Genomic DNA, 13,856 nt, shown 5'->3' on the forward strand with positions numbered 1-13,856 from the left:
GTTGAAGTTGAAGAAAAAGTGTTCATGGTTTTCAAAATTCCTTTTTCCAAATAAAACTCTGAAAAGTGTGGTGCACTTTTGTTTTCAGACCCTAAAATATAATCTCAGTTTAAATTGTGAACACTCAGAGGATTGTTAGAGAATATTATTGAGCAAACAGCATCATAAAGATTAAGATCAGCGGCCAGGTGAGGGATAAAGTTATGGAGATGTTTAAAGCAACATTATAAAGTAATGCATCCCAAGTTTGGATCCAACTTGAGATCATAGTTCATCCTTCAGCAGAAAGCGACTCAGCCACAGCTGTAATGGAACAACTTACCATGTGTTAAGATGGCCCGGTCAAAGTCTAGACCTGAATCCAATAGAGAACATGTAGCATTTCATTCAATCTAAGTGAGCTTGGGCGATTCTGAAAGACAAAGTTTTGACTCTGGTAAGGGACAGAATATACACAAATGGTAGCATACAGTTTTAGTTGTAAATATCTGTTTTTCCCTACAAAACACCATTTAGATACGGTAAATAAACATATTGTTTTTAATAATGTTTTTGTAATCCAAATAAAATATAAAATTTTAAGACTTGTGTACATTAATCATCTAATTTAAGTAATTCTATATGTTTTCACTGGACAGTTAAAAAGAAAACTATTTTGCACTTGGTGTAAGAACACAGAGAAATGTTTCTTTTATAACGTTGGACATTTTGTTTAACGTAGTGATCGTACTTTTCACCTAATTTTTCTGACTATTTTCATATCTTGTTCGCCCGTGTTTCTTTGATCTATTTGTCTCGCGCGCAGAGATGTGACAGCTATGCCGTCACGTCCTCAGCTCTGTATGAATCAAAAATATGGCGGCTGCCATGGAGCTGAGATGCTGGGGAGGAGACTGGGGGCTTCCCTCTGTCCACACCGACTCTCTCGTAGTTCTGGTAAGATCCCCGTTTGCTCTCAACAAAGTCAGTCTGTTCGTCCACAGCAGCTTTTAACAAGCCGGGGTACCTTTTTTTGGTTTTCGCTAGAGTGTCTCCTGTTGTTCCTCTCGTTAGCTTCAATGCTAACGCAGCTGCAGCAGTGTTGTTAGAAACAGTAGGAAGCTCTGTGGGATGAACAGATGAAATGTCCTGTCCGGCTGAATACCGCAGCTGCACAGAAAGAGCTGCTGCCTGCAGAGGTTTGTCCTTCATGTGTAGCTGTCTGTCAGAAGTCACTCCTCCATTTAAATAAATGTTGTCCTTCAAGGTCAGCTTGATAAAACTCTTATTTTTGTTTCTTTTGACTCCATGTCAGCTTATTTATTAGCTAGTCGCTGACCATAAACCTGCTATTAAACCTGCAGGAAGTCTACGGTAGCGTTTGATTGCTGTAGGACGTGCTGTCATTGAGCACATGCAGTACCAACTCTGGCCACAAGGGAGCACTTTTTCTTGTTTATAGTCATAATATAGTCATTTACAGTATTTTAAAGTACGTAGTATAAGCTACAGTGTTGATGATAACCTATTAGTCAAAAACATTTTGACAAAAATTTTATATCTTTTGCATAATTTGTTCTCATTTTTGTTCTTATTCATTTTGCTCAAAAGTATTTAGTAAATGTCATCAACTAAAATATGAAGTTAAAACGTATGCACGTTTCTTAATTCCTCCTATATCTGAAAGGACATTTACTTCTTTATACTTACACAGATTAAATATGTGTCCTACAATGAAATGTAACTAAAGGTGTATTTGGAAATAACTTTAGATTAAGTCTTGTTCTTTAGTTTAAGTAAAAATACTCAGAGTATTTTTGTATTTGTGTAGAGAATTTTATTGCGTTGCACATTTGATCTTAGTGTACAGTCTATTATATTTTTTATTATTGCTTATCTTTATGTGACTCAGTAGTAATAAAATGCATCGTATCAGATATTTTATGGTATTAATCCCTGTTTTGAAGATGTTGTAATATTCTAATTTTCAGAAAGAACTGATCTGAGAAAATGTATTTATTTGTTTTCCATATTTTGCCATGTCCAATCTGGATCTTTCAATGGACATGTACAAGCTTTTTTTTTTATCAAGCAAAATGCAGCAGCTGTAAAAGTTTTACTGTTACTGATAGCGAAGCCCTTTCAAGTCAACGTTTAAAACCTCGAACTGTGACTCTTAAACTGGGTTTTGCTTCAAATTTCTTTTTATCTGAAGCAGAACAAATAATTGAAAGCCATTGAACTGTTTTTGGTACATTTTTTCAAACAACAATAAAAGTCTCAAAGATGTCAGTTTGTGCTTTAAATGATGTGTATTGTAATATAATCCAGTTCAGATTGGACAGGTGGAGATGTTATCCATTCTGAAAAGCTGTGAAATAGCCCTTTAAAGTGTGAAAGATGGATATAACTAAACATGTAAATACCTGAAAAAAATGTGGAATTTTGAAATAGAAAAATTGTGAGAAATATTGACCTAAAAACACTCCTTAGACAATGTTTTCTATGCGGATTTGTCATTTCTGCAGAAAACCTTTTGATACAAATTTGAATTATCAATTTTCTCTTTTTCTTACCAGTTTTTCCTCCTTTTTTCCCTCCAGGCCTATGCAAAGTTTTCAGGAGCAAAGCTCTCAGTTTCTCCTGTGGACTGGACATGGAAAACCTTAACAGGTGGGCCTCTTGTTGACATGACCTGTGCAGCTCTGTGGTCAGAGTACTGCAACAGGAGAGGAGAGTGCTCTTCCCTCCTGAGATGGTTTGTGCATGTTAAACATTGGTAAACTGTTTAGACATTTACTTTATTCATATCTTATTCACAGGATCCATAGTTTAGTTTCTAATGAGGATGCTTTACATCTCTATATCTGCATTGTCACCTTCAGTCTGCTCATTATTTTTTTCTCGTTTGTCCCCAGCGAGCGTCCCAGAGCTGGTTTGTGGAGACACTGTTGTTCAGGAACCAACACAGATTCTGAACTTCCTGAGGAAACAGGTGACTGGGTCGGCTTGTTCAGGGTCTACACAATGATACAACTGAAACTAGTTGACAGACCCCATATAAAAAGACTGTTTCTTACATGAAATCAGAATAATGTTATGATTTCTATTTGACCAACAACAGAATATTAGGATAGTATTAGCATCTTTACCTACTTTACTTGGGCATAATGGTAATTTAACAGATTTGCCACTTTTGGGTACCATTTAGATTATTTCATTGTTGCTTCTATTGCCAAACATGGCTTTGAATTTTAACTGCAGCACACACAGCCAGTTGTTGTTTGCACTCTGACCACTAGTTGGCAGCACAGTGCTTGCAACTTGACCCCTGCAATGTGAAGAATAGACATCAGCAGCTCTCTTGGCTGCATTAACAACCAGAAGCAGTTTAAGGTGATTTTGTATCAGTGCTGTTAAACCCAACAGACCTAAAAGAAGAAAATAAGATTTTTCACGCATATTTGATGGAATCAGCAGTAATATGCATCACTGTTGTTCTGTTCTTGCAGAGGTTTAATGCAGACTATGAGCTGACAGCCAGACAGGGAGCAGACACAATGGCCTACATCGCTCTACTTGAGGAGAAACTGCGACCAGCTCTGGTACCAGCGTTGCCCCTCTCCCTTTTTTTTTCTTTTTTTTTAAAATGCAATGAAAATTTTCAAGACAATGTTTTTTGTTGCCTACAGCTGCACACATTCTGGGTGGATGCAGAGAATTACAGCAACCTGACACGGCCGTGGTTTGCTTCCCGCTCACCGTTCCCGCTAAACTTTTTCATCCCGAGTCGCCTTGCAAATGTCGCCCTCGCTCGCATCCTGGTAACCAGAGGAGAGGGGCTGCTGCACAGGATCTCTGAGGTGGAGGGAAAGGCAAGTCTGCCCAAAGCGCCGTCGGCTCCGGCTGGTTTCCAGTCAGATGTTGGTATTTCATGGGTGATGCTTCTTTTCTGCTTCACATCAGATCTACAGTGATGCTAAAGAGTGCCTGAACCTCCTCTCCTACAGACTGGGAACTGCAGACTATTTCTTTGACAACTCGTGAGTTAATTTACCTTTTAGCAAATCCTTTTTAAGCGTTTCTGTAAGTTATTATCTCTACATACGTCGATATGTCGTTTACACAGCCCAACCAGTCTGGATGCCTTTGCGTTTGGTTTCTTGGCTCCGCTTCACAAAGCAGACCTGGCCAGCAGCCCTCTGCAGAGCCACCTCAGGCAGCTGGACAACCTCACTCGTTTCTGTGACAACGTCCTCGCAGCCCACTTCAGTCCGGATGAACCCCGTAAGATCGCTGCACGCAGTGGAAATATTCTGTAGGACTTAATCGTGATGAAATCACGTCAATAACGAGGATGCTAAACTAACACAATCACCTCTTTGTTTCTTTGCACCTGCTTTACTTTTCTGTCCTAATTCATCAAACCTCTCTCATTTTGATGTTTCTTCTTCTCTGTGTGTATCGTCCTCCTTCCACCTTTTTCCAGGTCTTCTTCCGCCTGTTCAGGAAACAATGGACGCCAACCTGCAGAAACTAACACAGCTTGTAAACAAAGAGTCCAACTTAATAGAAAAGGTGCTTCTGCTTTCCATTTCTCCTCTTTTGCATCTGTTCTTTGGACGCTCTCAGCAGGCACCGACACAGTTGTGTATTTAGATGCTAAGACGGCAATGAAACATTAAAAATAAAGCAGAAGCTGGTGTCTGCAAATTCTTTCTCATTCACGATGTTTAACTAGTTCATACCTGTGTGGCTCTGTCTTCAGATCATTTTAATGAGGATTAGCTGGTAGGGCTAGTAACGCTCAGATTAACCTGATAATGTCTTCCTGTCTGCAACATAAAGGGTCTCATCAAGCAAATCTAATGAACAATCCAAACAATTCTCAGGAAAAACCCTTTCCCTAGAGATTTGTTTCCACTGTGCATCTTAATGGTTGAGCTCTGAGCTGGAGAGAAGAGTCCACACCTCCAAGTTGTACATGTAGACTGGCTGAAGGAAGCTGGAAGGAAGTCGTGAATTTTTAAGGCCAGATGGTTATATTTAGTGATGCTAAGAGGAGTGGCAAAAGTCTATAGCCTTGTTGTTATTATCTTAAATACATTGGCTAATAAAGCAAAGATTTAGGCAATATGAGCATCTTTTCATCTTATCTTGCAAACTTATGTTATTTGAGCCAAACTGACCTGATCTGACTGGAACATTTACACTTTAAAAACTCAAACTTTGTTTGTTTGTTGTTTTAGCCTGTGATGTTCACAGGTCTGTTATCAGCTCAGAAGGATCTGTCGTTGTTGGCTTCTGCTTCATCACATTTACCAAACTTTATTTTACTGTGTAACTGAACACTGTTATATGACCTTAGGTTGACTGGTTGCAGAGCAAAATAAACCTAAAGACAAATATTTAGATATTTATTTGTGAAGTTAGGCTCAAGGACAGAGATTACTGGTGTCGAATTCATGATTAGACGACATGTATGCGATGAGGAAAATGGACTTGTGAACATTTCTGACACAGAATGTTACTATATTTGCAGAAAGAGCTGAATTGCTTTTTGTTTTGTTTTTTGTAATTGTAGATGGATGACAACCTTCGCAGCAGCCCGCAGCACAAACCTCACAGAACCGAACCCAAACCCAGTCTGTCTTCTTCAAAGAACTCTACCCCGGCCTAACGACCGACCGTCCAGCTCTGATCCAGCTGCACGACTCGCTGGGCAGTGCCGTGTTGACCTCAACCAAACCCAACATACTGACAAGGGGGAAAAAAAAACTCATGAACCAGGACTACTGTGGCTGAAATGGAAGAATTTTCATTAATCATGTTATTAAGACTGTATAATTAAGAGACTATTTTTATGACGACGATGGATTTTAAAGATGTTCATCAGGAACGAAGGAAAAGTGCATGTGAGATGTATTTATAAAAATGAAGAGAGCATGCATGTGGTCAAGAGTGGAAATCTACGAAGCGGTGCTGGATGACGAAGACGCGAAATATTGAAAGGGACGCCAAAGGAACCGAAACGTCCAGAGAGGAACATTGGTGGTGCACACTGCTTTTCTTTTATCGTTCTGCTGATTTTATTTACAGGGATATACCTCTTAAGTTCTTCCTGCTTGAGGTGATCTCTTGCAGCCTGTGTTGTGGTGCAGATTTTTGTTAAAGCCTGAGAATATTTAATATCCGTCCATTTAAAAAGCGTTATTTACTGTGGAGGGTATATGCCGAGAGCACAGGATGTTTTATTTAGATTTTTCGCATCGGCTGTAAAACGTTCAGTAATTTCTTTTGCAGTAGTAAATCTAAAGTCTGCATGCAATCAGGATGGCAGGCATTCAGTCAGTTTTTCTTTTGTCGAGGGTTGCTTCCATAGTTTTAAATAAGATGATTATAATTGCTTTGTTGTGATTTCCTCCTATTAGGGCTGATCAGTTTTGTCAAAAACACTAAAGATTTGCACTTTGAATCGACTTGCTCACGCATAACATTTGGGACTGATTCTGTGTGTGTGTGCATATGTGTGTCTTATTGTGACATTTAACAATCAAACCGCCTCGTTTGTTGCCTTCGTTTCTATGCAGCTATTTTTGCACATTTATTTGTTTTTTTCTGCCATGTTTTGCGTGATTTGCTGTGCCTGTTTATTTCCTCTGTTTAAACCCAAGTGAGTCTCATTAGCTGCTTTGCTTGTTTTTGTTTATGGACTGAATACTATGAAGTTCTTCATGCGTTAACAGGCCCCGTCTTTTCCATCTTCTGACCAGACTTCCTCACATTCAGTGTTACATTCCCTCTGAAGCGCCATCTTTTAGAAATATTGTTGCTGCCAGTCAACAGATGGTTGCAGTGTGCCTTCATGACTGCTGGTTTCTTCTTCCAAAATGTTCCTGTGAGTTTTTATACACACGTCATAAATTATATTTCCCATGTTTGTTGCTTTTGTTCATAACATGCCTTTACATTATTTAAATACAAAAAGTACCAAACAGAAACGACATCTGTGGGTTTTTTAGTTAGTTTTTTCTTTTTTTTTTTTCCTTTTGCAAACCGAACAGACTCCTGGTGGCATTTCCAAACATTTAAACGGTGAAAATGATCCCTTCAGGTCACACGGACAGGTTTTTGGGCGCCTCGTGCTTTCTCGTAACAACACCCACCTTTCCGATAAATGTGGCCCCTTGTTTGGATGTTGGAAGAGACACAGAACTTCAGTCTGGTTTTGGCTGCAGATGTGGAAAAATGACGCTTTTGTTGACATCAGATACAGGCTAAGCTGGTCTTGTAAAAAGAGGCTCCTGCTGAGGTGCGTTAGTTTTATAATGCCTCGCAAAAGTATTAATACCTCTAGAGATTTTTCATGATTGGGTTCATTACGATCACAAATGTCAGACTGTTTTTATTGGGGTTTTTACAGGGATTGTCCTGAATTTAGTTCAGACCATCTACCCATCAACTCTGACCTGTTTCCCCAGCTCTGCTAAAGAAAAACATCCTTCCTCACAGCGTGATGCTGAAGTGTTCGACATGATGTAGGATGGTAGCATGAAGAGCAAAAAGTTACATTTTGCTCCCACTTGTACTTGAACAACTTGTATGTGTTTGCTGTCTCATCTACAGGAAGGCAGAAAGTATAATTTCAGAAAAGCCATGCAGCAGCAGAGCAGTCCAACTCCTGAAGCCGAGACCACTAAGTGTCCCTGATAGGTTGCATGTGTGTGCCCTCCTCTGTCCCACTTTCTCTTCCCCCTTAGAAAAGGTGAGTGGCTGCACAGTAGCTGAACAACGTGTCCTTCGGGAAAGTACAACAGCGGGTGACATTGGCTTCAAAAGGCCTTTTTTATTTTTAATAAAGAAGTTTGAATTAGTGAAACAGATCACTAAGTAGACATGTTTCTACAAATGTGTAAGTCCTGGTTTACAGTGAAGCCAGGTCTGGTTTTATTATTTATGGGGGAAATGTACTGGAAAACATTACAGCAGATGGCGTGCTGAGGCCCTCTAGCGGTGAAATGATGTTAAACCAACAAAACTATCTTAAAAACATCCAGACTTTTCAGAAAAAGAAATTATTTTACAAAATAATAAAAATAAGAGTTTCAGTAACACATAACGCTGACGAGAGGCCACTTCTGTTTAAAAAGGTTATTTACAAAAAAAAAGAACAAAAAAACTTCACAGTATGAAACGGTTTGAAAGCAGCAACTATCAGCTTGGAAGTATAAACTTACAGTCGTACTATGAGAAGAGAAGCCCTGAACTACATACACTAAATGCAAACGATGTTTGATTTGACAACATGCATGCCCACCGGATCATGTAACATGTAGAAAAACATAAAATAGTATTAAAACGGTACAAAACTCAAACAGGGATGAGTCATTACAAAATTACCACAGCATTCCCATTGTCTCTTGAAAAACAAAACTAAACAATCTGGAAACTGAGGCCACCCTCACGCCAGACTGAGACTCTCCAACGTCCAGGATTATTTGACTGCAGTTGTAAAAGTTTCTCTAAATTTAATCACATTGGCTTTACATGGAAGATTTCCGCACCTCCATAATCACTTTGGTGATAATGTGTTGGGAGGGAACTACAGTCATGATCTTTTCTTCCTCTTTCTCATCCTTCGTCACTGCTGGACATGCCAGGAGTTGTCTTTAGGAGCACGAGAGACACATTGTGAATATAAACTTCATTCCCATGGACTCGGGTCAAACGGTATGTGAAATTTGGGGGTGCGTGCCTCCAAATTTCACAGATTGATCTGTTTGTGCAAATAGAGTGAGAACAGGGAGGGTGTTTAGTGTTTTGATTTTCAGAGTGTGAATTGTGCATTTCAGCAGTTTGGAGTCATTCTGTTGTTTTTTTTTTTTTTTTTTTTTTTGCAGCCGAGTCATCACCATTTGGCTGCTGACAACCTCGCCTTTCCAAACTCAATTGGAAAGACATCTGGGTCACTCTTCATGGATAAACCACCGCTGCCCCATGCAGCACCCAAACTCAGATAGTCGGTCACCATGACACTGACCCATAACTATCTCACCACAGAAATTTGGAGCATATTTAAAACAGTAGGCGACGTGTTGATTTTATGTCACATCGCAGTCGCAGTCTGGTGCGAAGGGGAGGTTTATAACTTCTGCTATAAGATACACTAACACATTTAATTTAGTTTGCTTCTAAGAAGTCAGTTCTGATCGAGACGTTTTAGGAAAAAAACACACATTTATAATCAGGTTAGTAACAGTATTCTCCAGCAGTGGTCGTTTTGAATCATTACAAACTGAGATAATATAAAACCAATAAATGTCCAGGTTTTTTTTTTTTTTTTTTTGTAAACCTTACAGTGAGCGAGGCGAGTGTCAGAGCAAGCGGTCCTTTGTAAACTCGGGTATTTCTGGCACCATGCAGACCTGCAGGCTGCCTGGCTGATCCAGGGCCAGAGCAGGGCGGCAGGGCCGGCCGCCTCGCTGCGGGAAGGAACCCAACAACTGGCCACTGCGGGCGTTGTAGAAAGACAGGCATCCCAGCTGCTGATCCAGGAGGGTTCCCACTCGCTCAGGACTCTCTGTGACGAACACGGAGGACTGAACGTCGCTGTGCAGTAACTGATACCTACAGCTGGACAGAAAGAGGAACGTAAAGGCTTTAGACTCAAATCATAACAAGGAGTTTCTTCGTAATGAATAACGGTTTTCCTCTGCGCACCCTGATGGTCCAGGACTGCACTGCAGGCACCACGAGGAGCTGTTTTCTCCGAGTGAGCAGTTCAGATAATCTGCACTGCACGCTACTCCAAGCCTGTAAGCTGGACTTTCTGACACCAGTGTCTCCCAGTAGTAGATCCCTCGTGAAGGCAGCAACTCGCCCAGGATGGACGGACACCTGGAAACAAACAAACGGTGGCCAGATGAAAATCTCCCTATACTGGCTGCGGAAAGCAGCTGTTTCTGGGTTACGCTTACTCCTCGTTTGAAGCGCGGTGAGCATCATGGGAGTACTGCAGCGTGGTGCGATCATCTGACAGCTTCAGAGACGGGTGAGCGGAGGACTGTAGCAGCTGGAATCTGGTCCCTAAAAAAAAAACAAGACAGATGTGAGCGAAATACGTGGAAATTAAACAGCCACAAATAAACACAGAGATTTGAAGGCTTTCGCACCTTTAGTGGAAACGAGTGCGGCCTCACTCTGCTCGCTGGCGCCAGCCTCGCTCACAGCTTTGATGTAAAACAGGTAGTTCTCATTCGGCTGCAGGACGACCGTCTGCTCACACCCTTCGATTCCCGCGATAGATCTGAAAACACGCCCCCACACGCAGCACATGCATTGGTTTGACATGTATGTTCTGTATAATAAAATGTAGCAGGAAAAAAAATTGCACTGTGAAGAAACAGTGCCTTGCAAACGTATTCACACCTCCTAAAGTTTTCCACTTTTTGTTGGGCTACAACCACAAAGGTTCACTTTGTTTAATTGAAATTTAGTGTGATCGACCTTCACAAAAAAAGAGAAATACTGATTATTAGAAAAACAAAATGTTTTTACTTTTTGTTTTGTTTTTTGTTTTTGTTTTTTGCAAAAAATCTGAAACATTTGTCTTGAACGTGTCTTTAGTAACCCTCTACTCTGATACCCATAAGTAATTTAATCTCAGTATCAATCCGGCAGGGCGATTAGTTGTGCACTTCACAAATCCGATATTTATGTTCAAGAAAGAACAAAAGAACAGAAACTTAAATTTAATCCAAATGTTGATTTCAAAAATATTGATTCAGGATTCGCTGAATCGATTCCCCACCCCCCCACATATTTCTATTTGTAAAACCAATTAAAAACCTTACATATCATTTTCTTTCTACTTTGTGTTGATCAAAGAGATAAATTCCCACATACGTAGAAGTTTTTGGCTGTAATCTGACAAAATGTTTGAGGAACATCAATATTTTGGTTCTATACCCAATGATGCGCACCAGAAATGAACCGTTTCAGATGTGCGTCATTCCCACCAACAGACCCCCACCTGAGTCCCTCTCCCTCCAGTTCGTACTGTCGGCAGTACTCCAAAGTGTAACTCAGTCCTGGAGATGGATTAGTTGAGCTCCACCTCAGCGTGGCGGAGTCCCACATGACGCTGCTGCGCTCGGTGTTGATCACTGGCACGGATGGAGCTGCCAGAAAACAACAACATCAAGGTTTGAAATCGCATTTCAAAAAATTCAAGAAGCTCTTTCCGGTGAAAAAAAAAAAGCATTTAAGAGCAGTTTTATAAGCCCAAATGAAAGTAAGCTTCAAGATGTGCGCTAACCTGTTGTGAAGATGAGTCTGTCACTGGGCAGAGAGCAGCCAGAGTAGTTGACGGCCATCACCCACACCTTGTACTTCCTGTCAGGCTCCAAGTCCTCCAGAACACAGTAGCTCTCCTTCACCGTCACGCGGTATTCCTCTGACACAGCTGGAAGCAGTAAAATCCACCAATGGAAGTTTAGTTAAAATAAAGTTAAAAAACTAAAAACTAAACTTTGCCACTAACTCCCCCGTTCTCACCTCCTTGTGGCTCCTCCACGCAGTAGACCTGAAAGCAGTCTATGACGTCTCCCGGACTGACATTCCAGTAAACGGCGACGCTGCTGCCGGAGGCTGAGCCGCGCTCCTGGGGCTGCAGAGTGGGTCTCTGGGGCACTGAGGGAATCACACCATCAGTAACTGGAACAAATGCATCACAGACAGAGACATGCAGAAGACACGTGTGCAGAGAGAGCGAGAGAGTTAAAGCAGGGGCTACCTGGAATCCCTTTGCGCTGTGCGAGGTTTGAGCTTGAGGAGTTGGTCTTGGTGTAATCCTCGAACACCAGCAGTCCCTTAGGGCCCAGCTCCAGCATCAAGGCCGAGTCCAGAGCAGCTTGGAGTCTGTCCGTACAAAATGCTTGGAGTCAGCATGAGTTAGTTTGTGTTTAGTTTCTGAAAGCCGGACTTTTCGTAGTCTGTTTAAGTGATTTCATTAGGGGCTCTCTGGGTCTTTATCTGGGTGTTTATCAAAAAAGAAAATCTGCAAAGATTTAACAGGACCTAAGAGAAGGAAGCTCTCAGCTAGTAGCTCTTTGGTGCTAAAATGTTATTATACATCTATCAATATTGTTATCTTTCTTTGATTCAACAAACAGGAGGAAAATAAATGCCCTTCAGACAAAATACTGTAAAAAAGTGCCTAAATATTTAATTTAAAAGGTAGATAAGTGTCTGAATGGTGCAAATGTCAGAGGAAATTAAATCAGTACACGGTGTGTCTTGTGGAGCTGAACAAGTTGAGCAAGCCTCGAAAGTTGGGAGGCTTGCAGTCTTCTGTATAGTTTCTTTTTTTTCCTTTTTTGCAAAAAGGATCTTACAATTAATTCAAAAAGCTAAAATCTCTATATACTTGGAGGCACAACAAAAAGGATTAATCAAGACTTTTGCACAACACTTGGTTCATACCACAAGTAAGATTTGCATGTGCAGAGCAAGAAACGGTGTAAATACCTTGCGTGAATGTCTTCTGGTGACTGTTGGGAGAAAAGATTAAAGATCTTTGTTACAATGCTTGAATCATTTGCCAAACCGATAAATCCAGTCAAGCGAGTGTCCAGGACTTACTCTGGCGTCCGTCTCCGCCTCCCTGGCCGTGGTCTCCAGAGTGGCTTTGGCCGAGTCTATGCTCTCCTGGTAGGAGACAATCTTGTCGTACAGCTGCTCCAGCTTGGCTTTCTTCTCCTCCTCCATGCTGATGGACATGGTGTTGTACTGCTCCATCACCAGAGCCATCATCTCCTCGTTCTGCGCCCGCATGGCTGCCTCGCTCTCCGTGAACTGGTCCTGGACAACAGGAGAGTCGAGAGAGAGAGAGAGACAACGTTTGGATTCCACCGGCTTGCATGGTGACCAGCTGCTAAAAACGCCGTACCTCTACAGAGTTGTAGGCCAGCTCTAGCTCGGATACCAGGTCCTCGATGTTCTCTGATCTGGCTTGAAGCTCCGAGATCCAGCTACCCAGAGTCTCCTGTTAGACAAGATCAAACATGTACTGTTCCTAAGAGAGCACATTTTGTTTTATTACATTTTGTTTTATTATATTTTGTTTTATTATAATATACGTTTGTGGGAGTTTTTTTTATTGGAATTTAATGTGAAGAATCAAAGCAAAGTAGTGCAAAACTACCAAGACAAGGTAAAAACTCACAAAGTAAAAATCCCCATAGTGACTCTGGGGGAGCTGCAGAGATTCACAGATTAAGTAAAATAATCTGTTTTTTTAAGACAAGTATTAGTAATACACTTTACAAATCTGATCATTATGGAAGAGGGGCGAGAAGGAAATCCGGACAAGTCAAATTTAAACTTCACCATAATCATGTTGAAAAACATAGCAACCCTACAAGAATATGTTTTGGTCAGATGAGACCAAATTTGAATATCTTTGGCCCAAATGAAAACACCTCGTGGTGGGAGAGTAAAATTGCATGTCACCTTCAACAACACGGAACACGTGGAGCCAGCGTCGTGTCTTTCATAAACAGAAACAAAGAAGCCGGTGATGGGACGATGAAAGGTGCAAATGCAGGCAGACATGAAATAAAACCTGACAGATGCTTTAGACCAGGGGCCCACTGGAGGCAGAGTCTACGTGAGGTTGGGCCTCATAAAGGATTCCACAAAAAACATTTAAAAAATATCCTCAAATGTCATCAGCATTTAATTATTTCTAAAATACATGAGCTGCAGGCTTTGGCTTTGACAAAGACATGATGAGGGTGTGACAAAATTTAGGGTGCATTCACACTGCAACCTGAATGACCCAATTCCAATTTTTTGTCAAATCGGATTTATTTATT

The 13,856-nt window shown here is 41.0% G+C and overlaps 2 protein-coding genes across 6 annotated transcripts; one reads left to right on the forward strand and one right to left on the reverse strand.

Annotated features, from left to right (window-relative positions):
* Positions 1 to 633: 633 nt before the first annotated feature.
* On the forward strand, positions 634 to 8,401 carry mtx3 (metaxin 3). Of its 5 annotated transcripts, XR_001427138.1 has the most exons (12): positions 646 to 936; positions 2,583 to 2,652; positions 2,898 to 2,974; positions 3,492 to 3,584; positions 3,672 to 3,854; positions 3,946 to 4,022; positions 4,109 to 4,266; positions 4,469 to 4,557; positions 5,564 to 6,877; positions 7,094 to 7,291; positions 7,403 to 7,517; positions 7,606 to 8,401. XR_001427138.1 is itself a non-coding variant. In XM_015050204.1 (9 exons), exons 1-9 carry the CDS (start codon positions 856 to 858, stop codon positions 5,657 to 5,659), a joined length of 924 nt encoding a protein of 307 aa, XP_014905690.1. In that variant the 5' UTR covers positions 646 to 855; the 3' UTR covers positions 5,660 to 6,980. The 5 variants fall into 5 exon arrangements, 3 of the variants coding, with proteins under 3 accessions (XP_014905691.1, XP_014905692.1, XP_014905690.1); XR_001427137.1 differs by having other exon boundaries at positions 7,094 to 7,517; XM_015050204.1 differs by lacking the exons at positions 7,094 to 7,291; positions 7,403 to 7,517; positions 7,606 to 8,401 and having other exon boundaries at positions 5,564 to 6,980.
* A 402-nt stretch (positions 8,402 to 8,803) lies between these two features.
* cmya5 (cardiomyopathy associated 5) lies at positions 8,804 to 13,063 on the reverse strand. Its single transcript, XM_015050199.1, has 11 exons — positions 12,929 to 13,063; positions 12,622 to 12,840; positions 12,508 to 12,530; positions 11,774 to 11,898; positions 11,536 to 11,670; positions 11,297 to 11,443; positions 11,012 to 11,159; positions 10,152 to 10,285; positions 9,957 to 10,065; positions 9,700 to 9,876; positions 8,804 to 9,612 (listed from the first exon to the last, which is right to left on the reverse strand). The coding sequence occupies exons 2-11, from the start codon at positions 12,811 to 12,813 to the stop codon at positions 9,354 to 9,356; spliced, it is 1,449 nt and encodes a 482-aa protein (XP_014905685.1). The 5' UTR covers positions 12,814 to 12,840; positions 12,929 to 13,063; the 3' UTR covers positions 8,804 to 9,353.
* Between the last annotated feature and the right edge of the window lie 793 nt (positions 13,064 to 13,856).

Source organism: Poecilia latipinna, unplaced genomic scaffold (genome assembly GCF_001443285.1).
Source record: "Poecilia latipinna isolate Pla-1442-1.1 unplaced genomic scaffold, P_latipinna-1.0 Scaffold979, whole genome shotgun sequence".
NCBI lineage: Eukaryota > Metazoa > Chordata > Actinopteri > Cyprinodontiformes > Poeciliidae > Poecilia > Poecilia latipinna.